At 39.6% G+C, this 20,425-nt stretch overlaps 1 protein-coding gene across 1 annotated transcript in view; it reads left to right on the plus strand.

Annotated features, from left to right (window-relative positions):
* fgfr3 (fibroblast growth factor receptor 3) overlaps positions 1–20,425 on the plus strand; it is a 32,370-nt gene that overhangs the window by 7,479 nt on the left and 4,466 nt on the right. Inside the window, 13 exon segments of the mRNA XM_043255787.1 lie at positions 1,098–1,364; positions 3,684–3,749; positions 6,278–6,447; positions 11,171–11,294; positions 11,380–11,570; positions 13,187–13,331; positions 15,256–15,437; positions 16,535–16,680; positions 16,760–16,881; positions 17,315–17,425; positions 17,522–17,712; positions 17,893–18,015; positions 19,232–19,302. Of these exon segments, the coding sequence (XP_043111722.1) occupies positions 1,098–1,364; positions 3,684–3,749; positions 6,278–6,447; positions 11,171–11,294; positions 11,380–11,570; positions 13,187–13,331; positions 15,256–15,437; positions 16,535–16,680; positions 16,760–16,881; positions 17,315–17,425; positions 17,522–17,712; positions 17,893–18,015; positions 19,232–19,302 (1,909 nt within the window).

Raw genomic sequence — 20,425 nt, forward strand, 5'->3', positions numbered from 1 at the left:
TATTTTTCCTGGTGTGAATTTGTGTGATTTTTAGTTCCACCTTGGAGCAGGAATATAGTGATTTTTGTAGTATTTATACTGAAGATGTGTCTGTCAAACTCTACTAGATGCAATTATTTCCTAAATATTGATTTTACTGTAAAATGTTTCATCTATGCGTATATAATTTTTTTTTTACTTTTTTTTGTTGATATATGCTCCATCCAGTCAACAATAAACAATAAATAATTTTTTTATTTTGATAATCCGTTTCACTTGGATGTCACAATACTGAAGAAAAGATGTCGCTTCTGTCTAATAATGATTTAATGTGCTATCGTAATGCTACCAAAACTCCAGAGTGCATGAGTTACCATCAGACATCTGTAAAATTGAATTAGCTGGCTATAAACATGTCAACTTTCCCTAACTTGTTAAGCAAGCTTGCCTTCAGTCTCTTGCTATGCCCTGACAATGGTAAATGGAAAAACCTTTCTTGTGTTCAGAATTGCACTTGGACACATTTTGGAATGCAGCGACACTTGACACAGTTTACCAGTGTTTGGAAAGTTACTTTGGAATTGCAATAGGTTTCTAATATCTAACAAATGTTTTCAACTGTTAATAATTTTTTCAAACAATTAATTCAGGGAAGGTTAACCATATATTAGTGCTCAGCTATGATGCTGTTTTTGAAATCAAATCCTTGCATAGCTGACAGGAAACACTGGCAAATGATAATGCTTTGGAAAATAAAAATCACTTAATCTTAAAAAATACAGCATATACATAAACCCCAAAAGGTGTCCTAAATTCAATCACATCAATCAAATCTGTATTGTGTGTGAAAATATTTAGACGTATCTCCCATGTAATTGTTAACATATAACTGTTACTTAATTACCCTTTTTTTTCAGATTACAGTTACATTTATCTTGCAATTATCATGTAGTTACTCCTCAACGCTGCAGTTTACATAGCATTGCAATGTAGCTTAATGTGTACCTTCTAGTCACTTTAAAATATCTGCATAAATCTTATTTCGTTATTGATGCTTTCATTCACCGCAGATTAAATTTACTTCATTAATACATCTTTCTCTGTTTTCTCTCTGTTAGATTGGGTGTCGAGTGAGGTGGAAGTCTCTCTGGACGACTATGTGGCAGGAGTTGGGGACACTATAGACCTGTCCTGCACACCGCGTGACTTCCTGGTCCCCATCGTGTGGCAGAAAGACGGCGACGCTGTGTCTCCTAACAACCGTACACGGGTGGGGCAAAAAGTGCTCCGTATCATCAACATCTCCTACGAAGACTCCGGGGTGTATTCCTGTAGACACACCCACAGCAGCACGCTGCTAAGCAACTACACCGTCAGAGTCACCGGTCAGTCTCTCCCAATAATATTTAAGTAGTGTTGTTGTTATTTTAGTACAGTAGCACACGCTCAGGCATGCAAAGCACCGGTTGGAAACTCGCCAGTCAGACTCATTCCCAGCAGGCAAACAGGTCTTGAGACATACTCCCAGCACACACCTACAGGCTGACTTGACGTTTATCATGCACACTCGAAGGCAGAATGTTAAATAGTCTACATTTTGTTTAATATTCCACACGGACTGAACAAGATTGTTGTAGACTGTGGGCTTTACCCCGAATAAAAATAAGGGAATTGCAAAAATAGGTCTTCCTTGGGGAGGTACGAGGAAAAATGGCATAATTCGGTCACTCTAGATTAAAATCAGTGTGAAATATTTTTGAATAGAAACTGGAGTTGTTGTTTGTGTGCGCGTCACATTTGGCCCATTGTGCCAGCCTGTCAGGTATTGTTATCTTTTACTATACAAACCTTTAAAGTGTCACTGACTATGTTTAGAATGGTATCTGAACACTGCTTACTATGTAGTATACTCTGTAATGCCTATTACTGCTATAATTTAAAAATAGTGATACAGTAGACAATGTATTATACAGTGCTACACGTATCATATATTGCTGACACGTTCTGAATTCGTAAGAATTTTAAAAATAAAATAATAATGTAAAAATATTTTAATGCGTGTTTAACTCAAGCAATAAATTTAAAGTACATTAAAAAAAATTATAAAACATTTAAAATTGCTTTTAATATTATTTAATATTATTTCCGTTTGTATATAAAAATAAAAATTTCCACGATTTACACAGTATACATTTTAAATACTGAAGAATAGTAAAAGTATGATCATGTGCTATTTCGAACATGTTCATACTGCAATAAAAAATATCATTAAACGCTAAAACAAACAAATATTACATGATAGAATGCAAGGATTTGTTTTGTGGCGTGCCTGTGAGTGTGTTTAAACGGTAGTGTGAAGTGATCTTTGGTTCTGTAAACTCATGGACACAAGCTGAGCTGCTCATTGACAACTAATTAGAATGTAATTATCTGGAATCACCTCATCATTTAAAGCAGATGGAAAAAGTAAGAGCGTGGGGAGAGTTGTTTTTTACAGACATGTGTTTGGCGTTAAGCCAGGGCAGATCGGCTCTCCTTCTCGCCGGCGTCTGGAGAAAGACAGAAAAAAAGTGAAACGGGCACACAACCTGCACCAATTATCGCACGCCGATAAAGAGTCCACAAGACAGCAATATCCTGTTCTGCACACTTTAAGACACTTTAAGACACAGCTACCAGGCACACTGAGCACACAAAAGAGAGAGATTCATATAAAAAAATAAAATAAAAAAATTAATCAACCATATTTGATTCCAAAACCTGTTTAAGTTTCTTTTGTCTGCGGAACGTAAAAGAAGCTCTTTTACAGAATGTTCAAGCTGCTGAAAGTGAATAGGGACCAACTTGTGTGCTGTATTCAGAGTCTTCTAAAGCTGTGCGTAAAGATCATACCAAAAAAAGAAAGTGTTCTTTGCTTTTCATAGTCTTGCGCTTCTTCTAATAAGGTGGCTCTAAATGCTCCAGGTTTGACGTCAATGACATAATTTGTTTGCATTGGTTTTGTCATTTACGTCTGGACAATTTTTAACTTTTATTTGTGCAAATTTCTAAAAAACATGAACAACAACAACGTTTTACAAGACCAACCTCCAGTAGCCGCAGAAGACTGTTAAGCCACAAAACATGAAAATATAGAGTAAATCTGATGGTTTAGTGCAACCAACACCGTGAAAGCCACACACAGAAAGCTTCAGTGTCCCAGTAACAGCATATCTTTAGCACTAAATAGGCCTAGTGTTGGATTTCACGCTCTGCTGGTATTTTAAGAGTGTGTGCTGTACGGTCTTACCTGTGTAAATGTTCACAGAGGAGGAGCTGAAGACAAAATAATCTCTTTTTCAGGGTCATGGCATTTTTTTTTCTCTCTCCCTCTGAATGAGTTCATTTAGAAGCAGGATACGAGAGTGTGTGTTTGTGTGTGTGTGTGTGTGTGTGTGTATTTCGGGACATGTGTGTAAAAATACAGCTGTTGTCAGAAATCTCTGAGACGTTTTGCTCACTGAATCTCTGCTAACATCTGCCATCCATTAACTGCTGTGTGTGTGTGTGTGTGTGTGTGTGTGTTTGCAGTAATTGGTTTTGATTTGTTATCAGTTTATTTCCCTCATTCTGCAGATCATATGAATAGGTTCATTGTTCATACAGAAAGGCCACTGTGTGTGTAGTAATATCGTTCTCTCTCTATGCCATTCTGTGTCTCTTAGACTCTCTGTCCTCTGGTGATGATGAGGACTATGATGAAGATGAGGACGATGCAGGTAATGGAAATGGTGTGTTTCACCCTCTTATTTCTCATTTCAATCCTCTGTTTTGATTGAGATTTCATAAGGTCTCTTTGTTGTGTAATAAATGCATGAGATTGCTGTCTTTTTTAGCTGGGGTTAGGTTGCATCTCATTTCATCAGCTGCTTTTTTCTCCCACTTGATGCTAAAACAAATTCTCAGGAGGGATCGTGAGAGAGGAAAGGAAAAGAGGAGAAATAGTTTAAAGTCTAACAGTGTCAAATGAAATGTGACTAAAAATTGAAGAAAGTGCCACAATGTCTTCGACTTTGAGTGTAACAAGTAAAGAAAGAAACCAGAGGGAGATTTACTTTGTCAGTGTTTTAGTGTTAGCAAGTTCTCATTTTAGGGACCTGGGCTGTGTTTCTCAAAAACATTGTAAGTTTAAGTACGTCGGAGATCCGTTGAAACCAATGGAGCTATGATCGTCTTTTGGGAAATACAGCCCTGATTACTTTCATAAGATATATATATATTTTAAACACTTTTGAGGAATGTCTGTGCAGGCTATATGTCTTGCTGTATATCAGTATAGCAAGATAATCTAATCACTGTTTCTTTCCAAATGATGAAATAAAACAGTGAGAGAAATGAGAGCAAGGTAATATACGTTTGTGAATAGAGTAAAAAGAGTATAGAGTATATATATAAAATCGTCAACTTGAAATGACAACTTAAGTGTAACTTAATTTAAGCTTAACTTAATAATAATAATAACAATAATAATACTAATATTAAAGATATCTAAAAATTAAACATTCAAATTGAAATTATAAGTAAATAATAGTACGTAAATAGTTCTATAATAATTCTATATAAATTTCTATATTTAGTGTCATTTTTTTCTGAGGGAGAACAATCTGAGATTCGTGAGACTTTTTTTCCATTTTATCTTTTTTTAATCTCTTTGCTTTGTGGGAGAAACAACTGAGACTGGAAAGAGATCTTGTTTGTGATTTTTCAAAAAGAAAGAAAGAGAGGGAAGGGAAGGAAAAGCTAATGCATCTGTCTGCTGTGGTGGGATCAGGGTTGGGGGAGGGTCTCAGGGTTGAGGGGAGGGCATGAAACGAGGGATTAGGCAAAAACCAAAACCCCTTTAGAGTTTAATGACCAGTAATCCAGCTCTAATTAAGAAAGAGAGAAAGAGAGAGAGAGAGCTGAGAGCTGTGAGGTCTGGGCTCCCTGGAACATTTGAGAAGAGCTGAGGTCGTGTGACATGTGATGACATCATTCTGTAATATCTTAATGATGCAGTGCTAGTTACTGCTCTCAGTTTGGCTGACTGAAGCAAGCTGTGTGTAATATCAGCTGTGTAGAGTCGCGCTGTACTTTGATGGCTTTTTTTGGCGGTAGAATAAAAGTAAATGGAAAAAAAAGTTGGGTCACTGTAGATTCACTGTTCCCACTTCAAAGCTCAAATTGTCTGTACTGAACTCTATAAAATGGCGAACCATTCAGACACACACACACACACACACACACAAGTAGGAGCCAGGTCCACTGTATGGTACAGACCCATGTTGCGGTCCTGATGGATCACTGTCCATCTGAGAATGCTTTGAAAACTGGAAGTGTGTGTGTGTGTGTCTGTGCATGTGTTTGTGTGTGTACAGGCATTAGTGTATCGGTTATGCCAAAGGAAATGCCAGCCTGCCAATCATCCTTTCATTGACAATCTGATAGCATGAGCACATAACGCGCGAGAGAATTATGTTCAGTGTAGTTAATGGGTTTATTGTGTGTGCGCTCATTCGCAGATGTGTGCTTGTGAGCTTGCATGTACGTCTGGAGCGAAATGTGGCGTCTGTGGGTTTAATCGCCAAGTTCGGGGGTTGATCTGATCTGGAGTTAATTGTTTGAGGAGGGATGAAAGTATGTTTACTCAGTCTCTTAAAGACATACACACACAAAGTTCAAGACTTGAAATAAAAATAATGACTATTATTTTAGCTAAAGGATGTTACTGTCAGTATCTATGCTGTGATATTTGGCATTAGCCGCTAGGAAGCGTAAACACAGACCTGACCACATGACAGTCAACATTATAAACTGAATTTGTGGGAAGATTAAATGAAGGAAAATTGCTCTGTTATTATAATAGGTTATTATTAGGAATCCGCATTGTGTGTTCAGGGCTCTGTTAAGGATTTAACACTGGGAAGCTTTCAGAGCTCTGTCTGCGAGAGCATAAACGCTCCTCACACTCACGTAAGAGTGTATGTAAGCTTGTTTGCTTTTCCAAACAAATTTTAATTCAGTCTGGGAATTAGGCAGCCAGTCTGACGCTGCCACAGAGCGAGCAAGGAAAATCTTTCCATAAACATTCACCCACACGAAGACTCCCGGAGAGGAAACACCCTACCCCCCCAAAAAATAGCGCTTCATGTCAACATGCATTTATATTTGGTCCATTTGCGTCTATGGATTCAAGTATTGTAGACTGAGGTGTTTTTGCTTTCTTTTGAAATATCATTGATACTTTCAACTAAGCATTTTATTCTTTTATTTCTAACAGAAGCTCCATACTGGACCCGTCCTGACCGGATGGAGAAGAAACTGTTGGCCGTTCCCGCCGCTAATACGGTGAAGTTCCGCTGTCCTGCCACCGGCAACCCCGCTCCCAGCATCCACTGGCTGAAAAACGGGAAGGAATTCAAGGGGGAGCAGAGGATGGGCGGGATTAAAGTAAGACAATTTGAATAATACCAATTAAGAACATGTGCGTGTGTAAACATGTGATAGTGTGTTTAGGATCGCAGATAATAAGAATCTGCAATTGGTAATAATTTACACAGATTCCCAACATCTGCTCTCTCTCTCTCTCTCTCTCTCTCTCGTTCTGGATTTTATTTGCTCGTCTTCTCTAGAGGATACGTCCACCTGTTGCTGTTTCTCTGAAAGAACAGAAGAACACAAAGTTCTGTGTGGTCTTGTTATTTATGTGTTATTTATGCATTTGTGCGGGTGTTGTTTGTGACGCGTTTTGGAGGCTGTCCACTGATTCTTTCGATTATTTTTATTTATTATTACATTTTTTAAAATCTTTCATGGCTGTTGCTACTTTATGCTCAATCGTTTAACCCCCACAATTTAAGGCATAGTTCACTCAGAAATAAAATTGCTGTCCTAACATATATGAGCGAAAAATATCTTTTTTTTGTATGTGTGTGTGTATAGTGAAAGTCAATGGTCGCTAAAACTTTTGGATTATTTAATGCTTCACAGAAGAAAGTAGGTCACACAAGTTTAGAACTACATGAGCGTGAGTTCATGACATTTAAGTTAATTACCCTTTAAATACTACAACATTATTAAATAAAGTTTTCTTCAAGAGGCACACATTTTCCCCATTGGAAAGTAAAAATCATTAATTGCATCTGGTCTCTCATATCTCAGTTTTTTCTTGAGATATAACTGAAAACAAATAGAGACTTTCAATGACTTTCACATTTATAGAATTTTCTCCTGATTAAAAGACACAGTATTTCCAGATATCCCATCTCAAACTGAGCTCAGAATTGCAATATGAAAGTCTGAAATTAAGAGATCGAAATTAAATTAATTGCTCATTAAGTTGATCCAAGACCAAATTTTCTAAGCTTTGTTATCCAGATTAATCGTTTAGCTCTGTACTCCCATTTTATATCAACAATTTGTTTCTAAATTAAGCTGAATTTTAGAAGAAACATCTAAACCAAGTCAACATTGAAAACTCTTCTCCTTTAACACAGCTTTGCATTGCATTGACCTGTATGTATAGAATATAACCAGTGTCCTCTAAGAGAGACATTTAGAAACAAAACATTGACCTCTCCACCTCTCCATGGGCATAGTGTGACCGGCCCGCCCTTACAAACACACACGTATACACACACCAGGGGTCCGAGCTGACCCAGGGTCATCCTTTATACCAGACCTGTCCTCTGCATCAGCACAGTCGCTGTTGGCATAGAGATCTCTGACAGCATCATAATAGCTTTATTTAACACACACATACACAGTAGCCTGACAGCTCGCCCTTAATGTCTTCTGTCTCTATTAAGACCAAGGCTAAAAGTCGCGGCTCTTATATTTATGCGAAAGGATGCTTGACCCTCATGTGTGTGTGAATATGACAGGCCTGATAGCTTGGTAACGCACTTAATGGTGTGTTAAAAGGCAGAGCGTTATGCTAAAATTAAACACAAGGAGTTCCCTGAGAGATCAGCGTATTCAATCTTAAAGCTCTTTTTTGCATTGCAAGGGGAACTATAATGCTGTGATTATGTTTCTGTTGGCACTGGAGCCGGTTGTAAATTCGGCGAACTCTCTGGCCCACGGTCAGGGCACGTTAATTGCTGACTAAATGCGGTAAGATTGCCGAATGAGTTTTAAATGCAAGAAAATGAGTCACATGCCGTACGCTCATTGTTTGAAACGATCCATGGCTTTGTTTAGACATTTGACTTTCCCACAGCTTTCCTCACACACATTGACACAAACACACACACACAAACAGACACGACTTTCTGTGCCTGACTGGCAGGGTTCTAAGGTCAAAGGTCAACTCTCTATTGAGTCATCAGAAGGGGGAGGTTCCGAGAGGGTGTTGTTGTGGCGATTTAGAGACCTTGATTGGCAGGGGGAGGCGTGGCTTTTGTCATGCTCACATATGGCAGCCGAAGTCGCATTGTTAGAATGCTAATCTGTGGCACTGTGGTTTAGTCACACCTCACGCACACATACACACTAACGTTTTGTGAAAACGCTGCGTTTGAGTGTGTGTTTGCGAGCGGCTTGCAACATATTCAACAGCTCAATTGACGAGCGAGCTGAAGAAAGACTGTTACGTCCTCCGAGAGATGACTCAATTTCAGTCGCACTGCTCTGTGGGACCACCAGCGCTAAATTCTACATGCTTGGAGCATCAGTGAATCTCTAATCCACCGTCAAATGTGCCTTTTGTCTGTAGGCAAAAGCAGTGCATGTCTTTATTAACTGCTTAGGTGAAATTTGTAATTCATTTAGGTGTAAAAATATGTTTAAAGGTCAAGTGTTTAATGTTCTTCTCTCATGTAGCCAGAATTTTTTCTGTTTAACATAAGGCTAGTCCTTTGCAGCTGCTTTCTGGACATTTGTGGGCAAGATATTTTGTCAATAGTGTAGCTTTATATGAAGCACAATTCACACTAAGTAAGCAACTTTCTGTTGGTCAGCGCTGCAGATTTGCTTAACCATCTTACATCCAATCTGAAATCTGTATAGGATTTTTTTACCTTAATGTGGATTCCTGTTGAAATGGCTGCATTTCTATCTGACCGGGTGTGTTTATAGGACATAGTTGACACCATTATAAACTGGTGTGGAAAAGTAACAAATACAGATTATTTTACATATCAAACTCATATCTTAATATAAAAAGAATACATTATTCTGCTCGGCATGTCTTGAAAACTGGCACAAACTGAACTCGCAACCAACATTTTTTTGTGAAACCCGTTTGGATAATGTTTTTACAATTCAGTTTTCTGCCACTAGCGACCACTAACTACACTTCACCTTTAAGTGGTAATAGTTATCAATATGAAAGAAGGCTTTCATAATAGTGCGTGTATGATTTTGGGCCAGTATTGATGGCTTATTTTAATGGTGAAGCAGGGTGTTTCCAGTGAGACTACTGTACTACTTTTCATTGAGAGAGAGAATAAGAAACAGTTTTGTCGTTTTAATGACTCGCCCTGGGTTCAGTTGTTTTTGCTTCCTGTCTCTGTGGGTCAAATTAAACAGCACCGCTATTGGAACGAGCCCGCACCATTTTGACACAACCATAAATCCTGAACATACACGTACAAACACACATACTCAAGAGAGACCTGAGCTTCTTGGCACCCCATGAGCCCCTTTACTCCCGATATTCTCTGCAGTTCACAATTCAGCTGAATATCCAGCGCACTGGTCTTACCTCCTAACCCCAGTCTGACATCAGAGTTAAAGAGGCTTAATATGTTAACAGCGTAATGCCAGGAGGAATTTGAGCAGCGCTTTTCAACTGATTATCAGACCTCTGCTTAGGTCTTTTTTGTGCTGTTTTTTTTTTCTCTGAATCAGCGGGGTCCAGCACGACATTGCAACACTTTTCAGCTCTTATCTTTTGATGAATGATAGGATAAATGTACTAACTCTCTCCTCCCATTACCTCTGGGTAAAGTGCTCGGGTAGATTGAGGAACAGCTGAGAATTCTTCGCAGCATTTCTTTTCAGCAGACACATTGAGATAAATGGTGTACACACACACACACACACATGCACACGCACAAAATGTCAGTGTCAAGTAAGATAGGGTCCTAAATTAACCCTCGCTCTCTTACAGTCCCACTGCACATGGGTAGTTGACATTAAATACTGTTGGGAAGTTAACAAGGCGAATCTAGGATTTCACTGAAAGGGGAGCTGAGCATGAGTTAATGTATAGCTCAGGGTAATATTTATTTCCTTTAGTCTAAACTTTATTTTAGACTAAATTATCACTAATTACAGGGCAAAACAATACAATTTCCCTGATACGTTTACACACATTAAATATCAACTACTTCCACACAGACATTCTCTCACACACATTCGTCATACTGTGCACCATGTCAATCAGCAAACACTGAAGTCTCACTGAATAGGAGCGAGCCAGTGAGAGCAGCCTGTGAGAAGGTGAGGATCTCAAAGACAAGGGGGAAGAGGAGGAGGAGTGCAGGGGGCACAGGCACCCTTGCCAACTTTCTTAGGCATGTGTGTTTGTCTATGTGCGTGTTGCCCGCTCAGGCGGTGTTACCATGCAACTGTTCAAAAACACAGCCCATAATATTTACACAGTTACATTTTTTTCCACTCCGACCTTCGAAGTACATAGAGGAGGAATGAGAGGGAGACTGAGCGCAAGAGAAAAAGAAAGAAGCAGAAAGAGAGAGAGAGACATATGCAATTAGAGTGTGCTCTATGAATGAATGGATAGTTCTGTGTGTGAGTGTGTATATGCATATATGTGTGTGTCAGTAAGAGGTGAAGGGTTTGTGTAAACAAAAGGACTTTTTGGGGACTTTTCTGACCGATCAGCATACTTTCCATGTCTGGTGATGATAAAGGTATTCCAAAATAAACAAAAAAAAATGTGTGTTATTATTTTCACATCCTTGTGTTGTTCTCTGTTTCAATTAATGTTTGCTTACATTCAAATTGTCCTGTTCGTAACTTTAATTCAAATTCAGCTCAGATTTATCAGCACAGTGGATCATAGTCATAACATACGGACACATACACATACAAACATTTAGCACCTGCTTTTCTTCAGCTAACAGAAAAACCTGAGGAGTGTTTCAAGTGGACCTCTTATGTAATGCTTTATGACTAAAACTCTGTCTCTTTCATCCTCTCTTTCTAGTTGAGGGATCAGCAGTGGAGTCTGGTCATGGAGAGTGCCGTTCCATCTGACCGGGGAAACTACACATGTGTGGTGCAAAACAAATACGGGACAATCAAGCACACTTACCAACTCGATGTGCTAGGTATGAGCACGCAACATTCACACACATTCAACCTTTAAATCACTTGCCTTCATTGCTGACTGCCCTCTATCTGTCGTCCAATCAGAGCGCTCTCCTCACCGGCCCATCCTACAGGCGGGACTCCCAGCCAATCAGACGGTGGTGGTGGGCAGTGATGTGGAGTTCCACTGTAAGGTGTACAGTGATGCTCAGCCGCACATCCAGTGGCTCAAACACATCGAGGTGAATGGAAGCCAGTATGGGCCCAATGGCGTCCCCTATGTCCACATCCTTAAGGTACAGTATCAGGCGAATGCATGAATGAACCACTTTTAAGAGGAAAAAACGAAAAACTTTTAGTATGCCTTTATATTAATAAACTTTTGGATTACAGTTCATTTTCTCACAGAATACAAAGATACAATTTCTGGGGGTTTTTTTCTTGAAACTTTTATTATGTAAACATTTTTAGCTTTTGCTTGTTAAAATGGTCCATAGATGTTGAAGGCATTTTTTGAAATGTGTCCAAGTGTGGCTTAAATGAAACCACATATTAAGTCTCATGTGAGCTTTGAGTGACTCTCAGAGCACCTCCCTCGACTCCTAATCCCACCCATGTTAGCATCTCGCTATACACTCTGCAACCGGAGAATTAGGGGTCTCTCGCTCTCTTTTTCCTCTCGGAGGAGCGAGAGAGGAGGCAGACATCTGTTTTAGGCTAAGCTAACCGCCGCGGTGGCGTCGCGCAGGGAGACAGCCATTAGCTGTGCTGCCCCACTCACTCTTCAGAGGAGAAGGAGGGAGGGAACAAGGGAAGAGGCTCCCGAAAAAGCCATGGAAAAAATGAGTGCGGGAAGCGAGGGAAGGGCCGAGTCAGCAGGCAGAGGAGGGGAGTGCGTCGGCTGGCCAGACCGCCATGCTATTTTAGACTCCCACATAATTGAAACAGTATTTTACTGGGAGCCGCACGCCGGCTTTTCCCTTCCCCGCAGTCTCATCTGCGCACCCTCTAAAGCCTTCCCCAGCCCTCCCAGACCGAGAGTGCTGAGCGACAGATAATGTGTGGCGCTACGCCTGCGATCAAAAAGAACGGAAACTGAAAATAAAGCAAATGAAGCGTCTGAAAGAAACACAGAAGCAGATATGTGCAGGGCTGATGATGATATCTGAGCATGTAATTTTAACATATAGTGACATCAGAGCAATGGCCTAGCAGTTAAAGTGTTGAGTCCAGCTCGCAAAACGTCCCAAGCTCATTCCTGTTCTTATGGATTCATTCTTATGTTCTTATCATAACTGCACATATAAATCTTCAGTAATTTGCATGCACTGTCTGATGGTTTAGTTTCCTGATTATAAGTAATTATGTAATTATAAGTAATTATGCGAATCTGTTTCGCTGTTTTCATTTGTTGATAATAGAGTAACATTAATTGCTCTATGTTTTGTGAATAAGCCACAATCAATAAGAAGCCTAATTAGAGGGAAGACGTTTGACCTGAAAAGAATCACAAAGATGAACGGTGATAAAACACCATTTAGAAACAAACTCTTAAGATATTTTGTTTCTGTTAGTGCATTTGAATTGAGGTAACAAACAGGATTTCTTATTGATATTTGAATTTGAAAAATTACAAATAATTTAAAAAACTTTGTGTAATTCAAGTACTGTTCAACTTCCTACACTAGTGCAAATAATGCCTGGTTAAACTGGATTTTGGGAATTTCCAAACTAGGTTTTTGCTCTAAAATACCAGAGTGGCGCAACTGTTTTATGAATTTGCCCCAAAGTGTATCAGCATCTTTAAAAAGTGGTAGAACAAGCTACGGGAGTATTTAAAATCATTAAGTGTCTGTTCATGTATGAACATATTCACCTCTGACTAAGTGTGTGTGTGCATGTGTCTCTGCAGAGTTTTGTCAGTAAGGTAAAAGAGGCCCACGATGTGCTGACTCTGTATAATGTGTCAGAAAAAGATGCAGGCCAGTACTGGTGCAGAGCCCACAACTTTGTAGGCATGTCAGAGAATACGTTCTGGCTCATGGTGTTCCAGCCAGGTAAAAATCTTTCTCCAAACAGCCGATGTCAATCAAGACTTTGGTGGCGTAGAGTCAAACTACCCTAAACTCTCTCTGTTTCTCATTGCTCTTCGTGTCCCTTTTTCACAATAAGGTGACCCAATTCAAGGACTTATGTAAGACGAGTGTGTGTCTGCTTCATTTAAATACTCGCTTCTTCTTCTTCCACAATCAATGCAACAAGAGCATGTTTAATAGGAGCCGTGACTATGCCTCTATTATTGATTTTCTCGTACTGGGACACACACTTCTACATAAATAGGTGTCAGTTTTATCTAGTGAGAGGTTAAATTAAGCTTAAAGCTGGTAATATTCTGCCCCGCTCAAACAGATCTGAATGAAAACTAATGTGACCTGCCGCCGCTGATGGGGCGTTGAATTTTCCACCAGGGTTTGGGGTTTTGCTTCTAGGTCATCTCTTTGTATGCAGGATTGTGGGATTTCTGGGTTACTGGTGATGGGTGATCTTCCTCCCGGTGTCGGGTCTGCTCTTTTCCCAAGGGTTGTGGTTTACGCATCTGTCTTTCTCTCTCTCCATCTCTCCTTGCTTTTCCAGACTGCGGGAATAAATACTACGGATAAAGAGCTGGAGATACTCTACCTGACCAATGTGTCTTTTGAGGATGCGGGGCAATACACTTGTCTGGCAGGGAACTCGATTGGCTATAACCATCACTCTGCCTGGCTTACAGTGTTACCAGGTAGTCTCACTTTCTGGGGTTTCTCTTCACTCTTTATTCTTCCCATGTCTCCACACGTCCTGTTTTCTCTGTTGTCCTCGAATGTTCATTATTTTGCAGTTAAAATGTTTTTGTTTTAGTGATATTCTCTATGGACTTAACCAGTCACGTTTTTATTCACATCAAATTAAATATGCCACCCTGACTAAAGTCCTCTGAAAAACAACCTAGTAGTTTGTAATTGTTTTCAGATTTAAACATGACATATTCAGAGAAAAAAAACGGATGATGGGTTTTTCTCATAGACTGTTTCCACTCGATAACACACGCTCGTGATGGAAGTGCTTGTCGTGTTTACTGGAGTATTTACTGATGGCACACGGTCCCAGTATCTGGGAGGCCCGATTCATTAATTCTTACATCCTCTGCGCTCATCCTGTTATCCTGCTCTCCGTTCTGCTGCTGTAATTAAAATCGCTCGTCTCGTGTAGAGCCACTGAACTCTATCTGTGGGGCTCATCACACAAGTGCCAAATAAGCCTCCCGGAGAGAGGGGCATTATGGGATGTTTGTACCTGCATGGGGGCGCGATAGCATGTTAATTAGTTCGCAAGGTGGCTGTAAATTAACTACAGGATTTCTGCTTTATAACTTTGAACAAAACAATAACATGATCTCTAATCTTACCCTTGTTTCTAAAGTTACTCTTTCTAAATGGAAGTCTCGAGGCTGTAGTTAGAAGCCAATTTGATTTGGGTTTTATGTTTTATTCAAGTTGATGGACCGAATTTTGTGGGTATGTGTGTTGGAAATAAACAGGGCCCAAAATAAACCTTTTGCCAGATAGGTGGATGAATTGAGAAAGTTTTCCGGCCAGAAATATTTCTAATCGCCCCTCAGCAGATTTTGTTCCTGTAATTTTATATTCCACATGTGTGTTGCCACATTTAGTTCTAGAGAAAAGACTTTTAGGCAAACTTTGCCTAAAATTTTAGTCTTTGTGTTGCTTACATCAGTGAAGATCAGACGTTATCACAATTTGATTATGCTACATCGTGAAACTGCCATTTAGAAAGCATACTGTAAATAGTATATATAATAGTAACAGGTGTGTTGTATGAATATACACACAAATCATTGCTTCATCTTTAGTGCAAGCCATTGGTACATTTGTCTCATAATATCACTACACGTCTAATCTGTGTTCTTGTGCTCTGTGTCAGTGGTAGAGATGGAGAGAGAGGATGACTATGCGGACATCCTCATCTACGTAACGGGCTGCGTGCTCTTCATCCTCACCATGGTCATCATTATCCTCTGCCGTATGCGGATGAACACACAGAAGACTCTCCCCACGCCACCCGTTCAAAAACTGTCCAAATTCCCCCTCAAGAGACAGGTAACAGAAAGTAGATACAAGATTTGATCATCCTACTTCCTATCTTCTTTCTCTCTTTAACGTAAAGATGTTGTAGTATGTCTTTGGGCTATTGGTGCCTATGAAGACATGCTGTGTGGATGTCATAGATGTGATGTGGCAGAGGGATATTCATGCTCTCCTGGAGACTGCCAGTGTTTATATCATGTTTCTCTCCTGGTGAAACTCGCTCTCTCTCAGTTGTTTTAAACATTTTAAATCGCAGCAGCTGCAGCTGACACACACTGTCTCTCTAATCCCTGCCGCTCTCTCAATCTCTTCTTCTTTTTCCCTCAAGTTATTTCCAGCAATCAAAGCCTGACAATGTCGCATTGGAATCAACGCAAGCTACATAATCATGTTGCAGTGGTTTTTTTTTCTTCTTTTATTCAAATAGCACGCGTGTGTGTAGGTGTGAAATTTGAGCTAGTTCTGATTTTAGAAAATATTGAGATATCATTGTCAGAAAGTTTGATCTTCCTACTGCTGACATACTTTCTCAGTGCCTCATGAAAGTCTGCACAGATTTGCATTTCCTTAAGGAAATGGCAGTGCTAAAACAACAGAGCTCAAGTTAAGGTGAACATGGCGTTGTGATGACATTCAGCATACACTGTGTGCTGATTATTTTGCAAAGAGAGTTATGGATGGCTAAAAAAATGCAAATCAATGCTGGAGAGAAACCACATTTACATTATGATTTTTGGTGTTAGCTGGAAGAAAAACATAGAGCCAGTTGAGCTGTTGGCTCTCAAACACCTTTATGGATGCAAGGCAACAACAAAACTCCAGATCGTAGCTATGTGTGCACAGCAGCAGTGAAAAGTTGCTTCACACGGTCTTCTGTGGTCCGTTATGGGGATATCTGACAGCTACAAACCTCTCTCTCTCAGAAGCACTCCTCTGAGGAACAGACACCATGTTTCCGTCTGCAACACAGCACTTCAGAGTAGATGATCTTCTTAAAATAGACATCTTGATCCTACCTCTCTCTCTCTCTCTCTCTCTCTGTCTCGCTCTTATTCTCACTGTCTTACTGTTTTTCAGGGACAATAACATGCTGTTTTTATTCTTTACCCAAGCAGGTGTCCTTGGAATCTAACTCTTCCATGAATTCAAACACCCCGTTGGTCCGGATCGCCCGCCTGTCATCTAGCGATGGGCCCATGCTGCCCAACGTTTCTGAACTTGAGCTGCCCTCTGACCCCAAGTGGGAGTTTCCACGTACTAAGTGAGTTACAAGCTGAAGTGCAAATGACCACATGAGTAAAATGAGTTTTGTCCCTTGCTGATTGAGGATTCTATTGCAGACTAACACTGGGAAAACCACTGGGAGAGGGTTGCTTTGGGCAGGTAGTGATGGCTGAAGCCATTGGGATTGACAAAGAGAAACCCAATAAACCTCTTACTGTGGCTGTCAAGATGCTCAAAGGTGAGTGTGTGTCTAGGTAATATAAATTATATTTGTTTTTACTGCATAATAATTCAATCAATTTTCTTATGAAAAAATGTCAAAAACATAAAAGAAAAATCAGCCCCAGTTCACAAAAAATCTTATACAGCAAACATGCTTAACCATAATTAAATAATAAATAGTAATATAGTAATAACATGTCCTACCATTCAAAGATTTCTATTTCACATAAATGCTGTTCTATTGAATGTTCAGAACAGCACAACTGTTTTCAATATGGATAATAAATTAGCATATGATAATGATTTCTGAAGGATCATGTGGCACTAAAGACTGCTGTAATGATGCTGAAAATTCAGATTTGCCTTCACAGAAATATATTATAATTGAAAACATGTTACAGCAGAAAATAGTTCTTATAAATTGTAATAATTTTTTTCCGTTTTCTTAGATGACGGCACAGACAAGGACCTCTCGGACCTTGTGTCTGAAATGGAGATGATGAAGATGATTGGAAAACACAAGAACATTATTAACCTACTGGGAGCGTGCACACAAGATGGTCAGTATGCAGTATCCAGGATTTTTTCCCAGGTTGTTTGGCTTTTGTTAGTTTAGATTTTTCTGACTGAATTTTTTCTGACTGTTTTTCACGCAGGTCCTCTATATGTGCTGGTGGAATATGCCTCTAAAGGAAATCTTAGGGAATACTTACGTGCGAGAAGACCTCCTGGGATGGACTACTCGTTTGACACTTGTAAAATCCCAAATGAAACTCTGACATTTAAAGATCTGGTGTCCTGCGCCTATCAGGTGGCCAGGGGTATGGAGTACCTGGCCTCAAAGAAGGTAACACATCTACTTATCTCAGTTTGTAAACTAGAAATAATTTAATATGCTTGAATTGTTTATAAAGTTTCTAAATGCAGTCTACGGATGCCAGTTATTATTTTCCAGATGTGTACGTCATAGTGTGTATTTATCAGACTACAGCATAAAAGATGGCCCTCTTTTTGTTTGTGTTGCCAGTGTATCCATAGGGATCTTGCAGCCCGGAATGTTCTGGTAACCGAGGACAACGTGATGAAGATTGCAGACTTCGGCCTGGCTAGAGATGTGCACAACATTGACTACTACAAGAAGACCACCAACGTAAGTCGACGCTATTATCAATCTCAGAATCCTTGAAGGATAGCGCTCTTGGGTGGCATTGGATTGAAACACAACGGATGTGGTTATGTACTGTATTTAAAATGTCAAGCCTGCAGGTGTTGAATTTTGTGTGTGCTTAGTTCAGGAACAATGTTTATGAGCAACTTGTCATAAATTAATTAACTGTTGATTGAGGTCTGGAGTTGGTCATAAGAACGTGTGGGTATTGGCGAAGACTGAGCGGTTTCGAACACATCACAGTCTTCCCAACCTGCAGTACTCTGTGAAATGCAGTACAAGCTAAAACTAGGGGTGCTGCTACAGTAACACCACTATATTTTCAGTAATATCAAATTAGCTTAGCTGCAGAAAAAAACACTTGTTTTTCATTAATTGTGATGAACTGGTTAGAGTCATTAGAACCAGCGTCTTTTGTGTAGGTACAACTCATTCTAAACTATTTTTTGTAGCAGGATATAAATATGGCATTGAAAAAAGTGACTTGGATATTTTCAGTACTGTAATCTGAAAATTATAAGCAGTGCTGGCAAAGTCCATTAATCATTACAAATTACATGACAAACAAATGTAGTTAGTATTGTAATCTTTTTGCCCCCGATTTTAGAAGCATGGATTTAATAGATGACATTTAAATGATGAATCTGGTTTTGTTAATAAAGCTAAACACAGTAGGACTATAGTAGGACTACAGTAGAAAAACTATATAATGAGTATTTTTATATAATATAATCTAATTACATGCACTTAATTTATATAATCTGATCACATAATCCAGATTACATGTAATCAGTTGCTTATATACCTTCAGAGTATTCATGTTGTAGCATGCAGTGTATTTTCTCCTTTTTAAAGAGTTGGTTTTATTGTAGTTGAACTACCTTAAATATGCTTATAATAGCTTGTGGCAAAATCATTTTAGCTTCCCTAACACTGGTGCAGTAAATGTGTTTAGATGTTGTGACGGCGAGTTTGAGATCTGGGGTGTGGCTGTTGAATTTTTTGGATATGGGATGGGACAGTTGGAGATTAGAGAGCATTGGGATAGCGGAACAATGTTGATGTGGCCTGCTGAAGTGTATTTGTATTAGACAGGACAGTAGGAGATTAAGCTGCAGGCCTGTTGATGTTCATTGGGCGTCTGAATGTCTTGCTGGGTCAGCATCGCTGTTGTTCTGACTGATCTATGTCCTTTCAGGGTCGTCTACCCGTCAAATGGATGGCACCAGAAGCACTGTTCGACCGGGTCTACACGCACCAGAGCGATGTGTGAGTTTACATTAACATGCATACCTCTTCTTTTTTTCCTTCCATCACTTCATGCCATCTGTTCATAAAGTTCATCAAGCGGTAAAGGAATGCAAGTGAACACCATAACCCTGCAACGATAGCATCAAAGCCATCCAAGAGAGCATGCCAGTGTTTTCCTGCACTGGAATTCACCGGCAATGCTCAGAGATGTGAAAAAATATATTTGACCTCAGTTAAAAGGGCTGAGAAAGCCAACGCATCTTTGCACTGCACTCAACAATAAACATACATGACTAGTGTAATCTAACTCACAAAAAATCATGTAATGGATCAGCATGAATATGTTATAACGTAAATATAAATTTGTTCTTATTATCAGTGAAAATAGTTATGCTGCTTAATTTTTTCTATCAATGGAATGTTCAAAAGGACAGCATTTATTTAAAATAGAACTCTCCTGTAACATTGTGGACGTCATTCGGTCAATTTTGATCAATTGAATGCATTCTTAATAAATTAATATATGTGTTCAAATGTAAAGAATAAATCTCACTGACCCCAAACTATTGAATGGTAGTGTGTGTGTGTGTGTGTGTGTGTGTGTGTGTGTGTGTGTGTACGTGCACGCACAGCAGGTTTTGATTAGTATGTTAGTATACTACACACTGTCTCTCAGTAGACCGAACACCCATTCATCACACTCAGACTGGTACCCGGAGCTGTACTTTCCAATATGTCTAAATACTCTTTAATCACAGTTGGCTTGAGACAGCAGTAATAGAATAATATCATTTGCCGCTGCCTATAGGCTGTACTTATGCTATGATATATGAGCAGTGAGCCCTTCGTTCACTCCATATGTGTGTGTATGTGTGTGAGCACCACGCTGATGGGCGTAAATGAGATTTGACTCCAACATAAAGCTAATGAACGGATAGTGATATAATGACGAGCCAATTATTCAGCCCCCATAAGGCTTCTAACTGAGTGTGTGTGTGTGTGTTTGGCCGGGTAGCATTAGCTGGCTCATAGCTCCTGTTGTCTCTTAGCGTGGCTAATTTGATTAGCACTGCTCAGTGGTGGCGTGGGAGGATTGGGGCCAAAACAAAAGAGCCCTGAGTTAACAGAGCAGCTTGTGATA

This window comes from Puntigrus tetrazona, chromosome 13 (genome assembly GCF_018831695.1).
Source record: "Puntigrus tetrazona isolate hp1 chromosome 13, ASM1883169v1, whole genome shotgun sequence".
NCBI lineage: Eukaryota > Metazoa > Chordata > Actinopteri > Cypriniformes > Cyprinidae > Puntigrus > Puntigrus tetrazona.